Source organism: Sceloporus occidentalis, unplaced genomic scaffold (genome assembly GCF_023333645.1).
Source record: "Sceloporus occidentalis isolate IW3139 unplaced genomic scaffold, rSceOcc1.0.p SCAF_14, whole genome shotgun sequence".
NCBI classification, from domain to species: Eukaryota; Metazoa; Chordata; class Lepidosauria; order Squamata; family Phrynosomatidae; genus Sceloporus; species Sceloporus occidentalis.
Window position 1 is genome coordinate 9552187 of NW_028316994.1, and position 8887 is coordinate 9561073.

The following is an 8887-nucleotide window of genomic DNA, read 5'->3' on the forward strand; positions in this document are numbered from 1 at the left end:
GTGTGAAATCGCGCCGAAAAGCACCAAAAGTTTTTTCGTAACCCGAAAAAACTTTCGTAACCCGGAACAATGTTTTCCAATGGGATTTTTTCGTATCCCGAAAATTTCGTAACCTGGGTATTTCGTATCCCGAGGTACCACTGTATGCTGTATTGGTCTGAAAGGTATGTTTCATTGCTCAAAGTCTGCTGATGAAGCCATTGAGTTTAACCCCAAGGTATTTTTGTTTTTGCTTTTCCCATTGCAATCTAAGGTTTTGGGTGTCATTCAAGAGGTAGCTAGTTTAGACCAGAAAGTTTCACTTCAGCTCCAGTTTGGATAGACTAAACAGCACTTGCTTTCCAAAATCTGCCAAAAAAGTAGTGGCTCTTTCTTCTCTATGGTCCTGTTATTGCTGGAAAGTGTACTTCACACTCTTTTAGTGTCATTTGCCAGTAGAGTTTTGCTACTGGATAAACTGGGTTGATAGGTAGGTGGACAGGAAAGATGTTGGCCTAGCTGTGAACATTCAGGAGAGCTTACCAACTCATCCTTCCATGTGATTCCTGTCCCTTACAGCCTTTGGAAAGGTAAGGAGGAGGCCAAAGTAGTGACAAAAAGGAAGAAAAGCAACATAACTGGCTGCGAGATGAAGGAGGAAGCAGAATTGGCCTTCAAAGAAGCCGATGCTTCCACCTTCCGTTCCCCAATTTTCTGCAGGGGACGGAAGTTGTACTCTATTTGGGGCCCACTAGAGGAATCTGTGGAATGGAGTTCAGATGGAAAAGCTGCTACCTATTAAGAGAAAGAGAAGGAGAAAGTCAGATGGATGAAACTGTCAAATCAGGAGTAACCTTTGGATTTAGGAAAGGCATGGGCTACATGTGTCCCTTTGGATTCCAAATGTGGCCCTTGAAGCTCCCCCAAACTCAATTTTTGGGGATTTTCTTTTTGCCCCACAACTGGGCAAATGAACTCCAAACCCCTTCCTTCTCTCCTCCTCCCACAACAGGGGTAGGCAACCTGCGGCCCACGGGCCGGATGCGGCCCAGCGAGGCCTTGGGACCAGCCCCAGCCCGGTCCTGCCGCCGATTGCCACCGGGGCCTTTGGCCTCTCGCACACAGGGGCAAGGGGGGCAATTGTCTATAGACGCCTCAGAAACATGCATTTATATTTTAAAAAATTTAAAAATCAGCAAATTTTCTTGCGTGTCCTCCACTTTTTTTAAAAAACTGTCCACCATTTGAAAATGTTGCCCTACATTTGTCCTGGTTTATTTATTTATTTAATTTTTTAAAAATTTATTTATTTATTTATTTATTTATTTATTTATTTATTTATTTATTGGCTTTGGCCCCCCAGTTGTCTGAGGGACAGCAACCCGGCCCCCGGCTCAAAAAGATTGCCTACCCCTGTCCCACAACTATGAAAAAAAAATCCAAAGAACAATGACCCAAAATGATTTCTTGAAGTCATGTGATGTTTCTTCTAGATACCTGAAACATGGTGTTGCAGCCCACTAGGAAGTGTGCAAGGAGATGGGATGGTCACTGCCCCTTTTTTCAGAATAGGATGGTAAGGTTACCCAATGAGAGACATACATGAGTGTGGAGCTTATCGCACACACTTTTGTCTCCGTTCTGGGCACGGGCAGGGAATGTGCGTGGCCAAGTGAAAATGGAGTTTATCACATGCTAAACTGTCCTCAAGGCATCCCAATGCCAACCCTAACCCACCCTGAGCCGGGCTGAGGTGCGTGAATTTTGCTCAGCCAGAAAATTTTCTTGCTCAGCCAGAATCAATCCCTTTGGGGAGGCGGGATATAAATAAAACTTATTATTATTGTAAAACGTATTATTTCCAGCTGAGCAAAACTGATGTGCCTTGCCTGGCTCGGGAACAGTTTAGGATTGGCAATGGCATGAGGATGCCTTGAAGACAGTTTGGCATGTGATAAACTCCGTTTTCACTCGGCCATGCGCATTCCCTGCCTGTGCCCAGAACAGAGACAAAAGTGTGTGCAATAAGCTCCTGATTGTGGCCAAAAAAGCTTCCTCCTGTGTCCAAAAAAACAGTTCTTTCTTAAATGAGTCTCTCCTGCACTAACTGAACTGTCCCTTAGCTTACTCATCCTCCACTGTTTGTTTGTCTCTTATCCCAATACAACTCACTTTATGTCTCTGGCAGAGCTTTGAAAGGGTACTTTTATGGACTACCATTCCTACCCTGGATTCTGAGAACTGTAGTCCAAAGAAGTCCAAAGAAGTGCACGGATCTCCAAAATAAAATTGGAAATAACAGGAACAAAAACTATAGTAATTATTCATCTGTGCATGCAAGGATAAAATAATCAAAGATTTACATCCCTACTCACCACTTTGGGCGACACCAGAATAGGTTTAGCAAAGACGGTCCAGATTACAGCCTCACTGCATTCGGGGGTGGTGAGGGAGCCAGAGTAGCGGTAATAGTGGGCCAGGTCTGTGGATCCCACCAGGTCCAGCAGAGAGACAGTGCTGGTGAGATCTGTATCTTCACCTAAACAGGGAGAAGGAGAGTTAGTTATCCATGCTCCAAATGTAAATCGGTTTCAACCCAGTTTAATAATAATTATCACAGAAAACAGAGAGTCAGTTAAAATTGAGGGCCAATATAGGGAGCATCCAGACTGTTTGAAAAGACCAGAACGTCCCAGCTTTTGTTCCTGTTCTTTGTGTTTTTATTTTGGAGAACCATGCCCATTTTGTCCTAGATGAATATGTTCTGTCAGTTCCTGGAATAATCAGAAACTTTTTATAACAACTTCCTAAATTTGTCTATTTTTAATCCAATATAACATCAGAAATATCAGGAACAAAATCTAGGACTTTTCAATTAGTCTTGATGCACCCTATGAGAGACTATCAGACTAAAAGACTGAAGTGACATGTGCTCAAATCCCTTCCAGTTGAGAAACTCCTGAGGTCACTCAGACCAGTTACTATCCACTTTCCAAGAGTTGTTGTGGGGCTAAATTTGGAGGAGGTGTGTACACCATCTTCAACTCACTGGAGGAAAGGTGGGATAAAACTTTTTATTTGACATTGATTTATGGCGACCCTATGAATGAGAGACCTCCAAGAGCTCTGGCCATCAATTTGCAAAGTCAGGGCTGAGGGTTTTTTTTTTTTTTTTTTTTTTTGTTAAATTGATCAATCTGTAATATTTTCCTTTTCCTACTGCCTTCTACTTTGCTGAGTATTATCATATTTTCCAGTGAACTACATCATCTCATGATTAGTTCAAAGTGCAACAGCCTCAGTTTAGTCATCTTAGCTTCTAGTGAGCATTCAAGCTTGATTGCTCTAGGGCCGATTCATTTGCTCTTTTAGCAGTCCATGGTATCCAGAGAACTCTTTTCCAGCACCACATTTCAAATGTATTGATTTTCTTCTACCCAGCTTTCACATTCATACATAGGAATTGGGGGAAACCATTGAAAATAAACAGATTAATTATGGCTTCAACTGAGAACACTGGAAGACTGTAGTTCAGTATTAATGATCACCGATTTATTACAAAGAAAGCCAATGTCTACTGTGGTTCACCAGGGAAATATAAGAATCTGATAGTTTTCAATCTGGTTAAAGGTAGTAGTGAAGAGATAGCAAAACACACTGTGGCTTCTCAGAGGTAGGAGAAAAGCCTGGCTTAGTCAACACACTCACCTTTTTCAGAGACTTTCTGAAGGTTTTTTGTAAACAGTTCCCATGCTTGAGTTGTCTTTCCTTTTGCCTTCTCAGAGCCCTGATGCAGAAAGAAACTGGTTAGATGCAGCACAGAAGGAACGTGTGAAGAAAGCCCACAACTCTTCAATATAAGGCTACATCAGTTTGTATATTGGAGATTTCAAATCATGGCTCTGTCTTACAGGAGCCTGGGATTTGTAGTTTAATGAGGGACTTAGAATTTTCTCCTAGAGATCTCTTGTACTGTAATGCAGTTTGAGACTGCCATGGCTCAGTGTTATGGAATCCTAGGATTTGTAGTTTGCTGTGGCACCAGAACTCTCTGACAGAGAAGGTGAAATATCTCACAAAATTACAAATCCTAAAATTTTATAGCATTGAACCATGGTAGTTAAAGCTGTGTCAATATGCATTAGTTCTGCAGTGTAGCTGCAGCTCAGGTTTTCATTCTGGTGGTAGGTAATGACTTTCCACAGGCCTTTGGAAAATATCCGTTTAGATGGAAAGGGATTTAATAATGGGCTATATTGCCTGCATTTCTTGCTTGTCGGTGGATATGTTTTTAAATTGTTTTTCATTCTATGAATAGTTTGATTATATTTCAAATTATGAATATTTTTCATTAGAGCCACTATGATGTACAACTTTGAGTACAGGTCTAAGACTCTGGGAGACCAGGGCTTGAATCCACCGCTTGGCCATGGAAAGCCACCAAGTGTCCTTGGACAAGCCACACACTCTCAGCCACAAAGGAAGGCAATGGTAAACCTCCTCTGAACAAATCTTGCCAAGAAAGCCCTGTGACAGATTTATTTTAGAGTTGCCATAAGTCAGAAACGTCTTGAACAATGTCTTTTTTGGGAACTGTATTTTTATTTGTATCTGTTTTATCATCGTTGAAGTCTCTGTTACCTTTGTAAGACACTGCCTTTTATTTTTGAAAATGAGAGTTCAGACCAGCTTACAAATTAACAGAAATAAAATACAGATAAAACATGTACAAGATCAACATGAGAACTGAACTAAACTTAATTTTGGTAAGCCCCCTTGAATTCCAGGGTTGGGAAAAAGGCAGGACATAAATACAATACAATACAATAACAAGGTTAACAAATAAATGATATTAAACTGGTGTAATTGTGTAGTGCAGATTCACTCCTAGAATCTAGCATCTCCTCCTTTAATCATCTATGCTTCCTTTCCCCTTCTATGGTTATTTCTACAGTGTGATTATAAACATCCTTTCACTCCATGCATCTCAGGAAGTAGACCAAATCTATGAAAGCTTAGGCTACAAAGTTTTTCATTCAGTTAGTCTCAAAGGTACAACAAGATCCCTTTGCATATAAATATTGAGTGACAATGTGATTTTTCTTTCCCTTACCTCAAGAAAGAATCCCAATACAGCAATGCCTTCTGGGTCCTTCACTGCATCCGATACACTCATGTTGTTTTTGGTATGCACAATATGTAACTGAGAAAAGCAAAAAGCAAATCAATTTAGTATTTATCTAGATGAGTGAATGTTAAAACTGTTACATCCAGGAAATCTGTAATCATGCTTTCTTTCATTTTCCTTAGACCTGGCCATTTCTCATTTCTAACAGTCACTTTAGCTTGGGAACCCTACATATTAATCTAAGCATATAGAATTTTTGTCACACATTGTGACATCTTTTATGAAATATGGTTTGCACATGCTTGAGATACAGCTATACCTATATACATTATTTTTCCTGATGCTTCTTATGCTTTACGTTTCCCAAGGCACAGCTGAGGTTCAAACTAGGGCATAGCTTGAAAATGTTATTTTTTGGACTACAATTCCCAAAGTCTCTGAACCAGTAGCCACACAACCTGGGAATTCTGGGAGTTTGTAAAAGAAAGAGACTGAGAGGGAAGGAGGAGAACATTTCCAAGCTTTGTTGATTGATTGCTTCCAATAGTTCTGATAGTCATGCCATTATTGCCAATGACCATGCTGGCTAGGGGATTCTGGGCGTTCCAATCTCAAAATTAAAATTTCCAGACTCTGCTTACTGTTATGATGGGGAAAGCTGCAGAAGAAGGAATAATCCCAATTTGGAGGTATCTCAGGCTTCAAATGAGGGAACTCCAAGTCACTAGGAAGAGAATAATATGTTCTTACCTCCATAGAGTAGCGTTTGCCATCTATATTGTGTTCAGATCCTGGCTTGGAGACACCATTTCCCCAATGGAGGTGGAAGGATTTGGCTGTGTATGATGCTGGAAGACCATGACCGGCAAGATAGAGCCCATCTCCTAGTTCTATATCAACTGCAGGCAAGAAGATAGAAAGAGACACATTTTTACAATCATTGGGAACTCTAGAATTATTCTCTAGTAAAAGCACAAACTCCAACCCTGCCTATGTAACCATTAAGCATTGCAAGTGGAATCAATGAGGATCCACAACACATTTGGGCAAGATATATATATGTGTATATTGGAAGTGAAAGTAATATTCTCATGAGTCCTTGCCCCGGCCATTAAACATTCTATGGGAGTCCCACTCCAAATATGTACCAGTGTTGCACCATCCATCCCCCATTTGAACATATGAGAAGGGAATCAGGAGATACAATGGAATCAACAAGAAATTCTCTGAAGGAAACACCAGGTAACACAACAAGAAAAACCCTTGCAACAGTCATTGTAATGTTCTTGGGACGGCAAAGCAACACAAGGAGTTAACTTGCCGAACAGCACCCTGGAAATTCAGGAATTTTTTTAAAAATGACGGTAGCACAGCAATTGCGCAATTGCATCACTATGAGGTTTTACACCTTCACAATTGTGTAATTATTGTGCTATTCACTGGATTTACCCTGGATCTTCATGGGATAAGTCCTGGATGAGCGCAACGTCATCTGAAAATCTTCCTATGATTATGCCGGGATTATGTCTTTTACTCTCAGCTTTTTCCCCGTGTGATAATCTCCATCAATACAAGAAATAAAAAAAGACAAGGAATCTCAATTCGGGGCCATTTCACACTACACACTATAATTCCACTTTAATTGCCATGGTTCCACTCTATGGGATCCTGGGATTTCGTTTTAGGGAGGGACATCTAGAAATGCACAGAAAGACAGCTCTAGTGCCTCACCAAACTACATGGCAGTTTAAAGTGGAATCATAGCACATCAAGGGTATAGTGTGAAAGGACCCTCAGCTAAAATCAGTCATAACAGCTACTTTACTGAATAATCACCTGTTTTTCCAGTGTTCTTGATCTCCAGCAGTTTTTTGCTGTCATCATAGTTGGTGAGAGTCACTGCACCCAAGCTGGGGTTAGTGATGGCTTCAGCCGAAATGATGTTGATGGGGGACTGTCTCTTGCCAGCACACTCACCGACTGATAACCATGTGTTAGGACCTTGACACAAGAAAGAGGAGAAACAGTCAGGTTTGCTTCCCTTCCCCAAAGTAATTAGTCTTGGATAAAGAAATAAAAAAGAGGTTCTAAGAGTGTAGTCTTCATGAAAGCTAGCTAGCTATACAACGATCCTGGTATCCACTGGGTTTGGTTCCAAGATCCTTGAGGATACCAAAATCTGTGGATGCTCAAGTCCTCTTATATATGATGGTTAGCAAAATGTGGAGGCTTAGTGGTTAAGATGCCAATTCTGACGATCAGAAGATCGGAAGGTTGGCAGTTCAAGGCCCAAGTGCTGCATGATGGGATGAGCTCCTGTCACTAGTCCCAGCTTCTGCCAACCTAGCAGTTTGAAAGCATGCAAATGTAAGTAAATAAATAGGTTCCACTTCAGTGGGAAGGTAATAGCGTTTGGTGCAGTCATGCTGGCCACATGACCACCGGAGTAGTTTTCAGACAACACTGGCTCTTCGGCTTAGAAACGGAGATGAGCACTGCCATCTACAATTGGTTACAACTAGACATTTGTGTCAAGGGACTACCTTCACCTTTACCTAGTAAAGTGGTGTCCCATACATAAAATGGCAAAATCACAGTTTGATTTTTGGAATTTATATTTTTGAGGAATATTTTCAAACCATGGATGGTTGAATCTATAGATTAAAAAAATCTGTGGATATGAAGGGCCAACTAATCTCAGTTACATGGATAGCTCTTTCATATAATCCTTGGTATGTATGTCTAGGTTATAGTTACTTAGTGTGTAGAAAAGTGAACTATGCACACGTTCAAAGATAACATTCCAACCATTATAGAGCAGAGCCCTAGAAGCATAGCTCAAAATAATAAGGCTTCCTTGGAATATTATGACATAAACAGAAAGGCAGCTATTTTGTTTCTTACCGCATTGTGGTTCATTGTAACACCAGGAGCCTATAAAGGAAAAAAGTAGAGAAGGTGTAAGCTTAGATAAAAGAAGTCAAAGTCACATAAGGACAGGGACTAATTCCATCACTGAGGAATAGAGATTTCCCAAATGTGGTGGGGATCCAAAGGTCTTACCTTCAGAACTGGAGTAGCTTCCTCTGAAGAGCAAAAGGGCCACCGAAAGAACTACTGGTACCCAGATAGGAGCCATTGTATGTTGTGCCAGCTATGAAGAAATGTATAGTAAAACAGCTTAAGTGCAGTTGTTGAATGAGCATGTGCAGAGAGAAATACATGGAATTTACCAGTCCCTGTTTGGCAGATACAAGATCACACAGTCACACATGGAGCAGCTCTGTCCTCCACAACTGGCACACTTTAAGTTGATCTTACATTATTTTCTCTGGGAATCATGAAATCTAGAAATTTGCCATCATTTGAAAAAAAAAGTCAGTTTTATGTTATTTGGACTCCTCAGCTGTCTGTAAGTCAGGTGGAATGACAGAATGAATGTATGTTAAGGTTATGGGTGCATGCAAGTGTGTAGTAGATCACAATATAGCAAATCATGCATAGAAATATAAAATGTGCTCAGAATTGCATGGCCAAAGGTTCAACACTTTCTGACCAAAGTCAGCCCAACTAGACAGGTTTTTGTAAAGCTTGTAAAAGGGTAATAAACTCTAGCATATGTTGAAATAAAGAGTGATTAAGGAGGACACATTAAATTTTTTTCCCATTGCCGGGTGCCTTTGTGAAAGGACTTTGGAGCAAATGCCTAAGTTCCCCTCACCAGAATGAGTAGGTTGGGCTTCAAATGAAGGAGGGGATTCCTACCACAATTTGCATGCT

General features: G+C 40.7%; 1 protein-coding gene across 1 annotated transcript; it reads right to left on the reverse strand.

The window, feature by feature from the left end:
• Nucleotides 1-372: 372 nt before the first annotated feature.
• On the reverse strand, nucleotides 373-8246 carry LOC149303838 (carbonic anhydrase 4-like). Its single transcript, XM_089481223.1, has 8 exons — nucleotides 8171-8246; nucleotides 8012-8041; nucleotides 6944-7108; nucleotides 5858-6006; nucleotides 5093-5182; nucleotides 3688-3766; nucleotides 2355-2518; nucleotides 373-774 (listed from the first exon to the last, which is right to left on the reverse strand). The coding sequence occupies exons 1-8, from the start codon at nucleotides 8244-8246 to the stop codon at nucleotides 553-555; spliced, it is 975 nt and encodes a 324-aa protein (XP_089337349.1). The 3' UTR covers nucleotides 373-552.
• Between the last annotated feature and the right edge of the window lie 641 nt (nucleotides 8247-8887).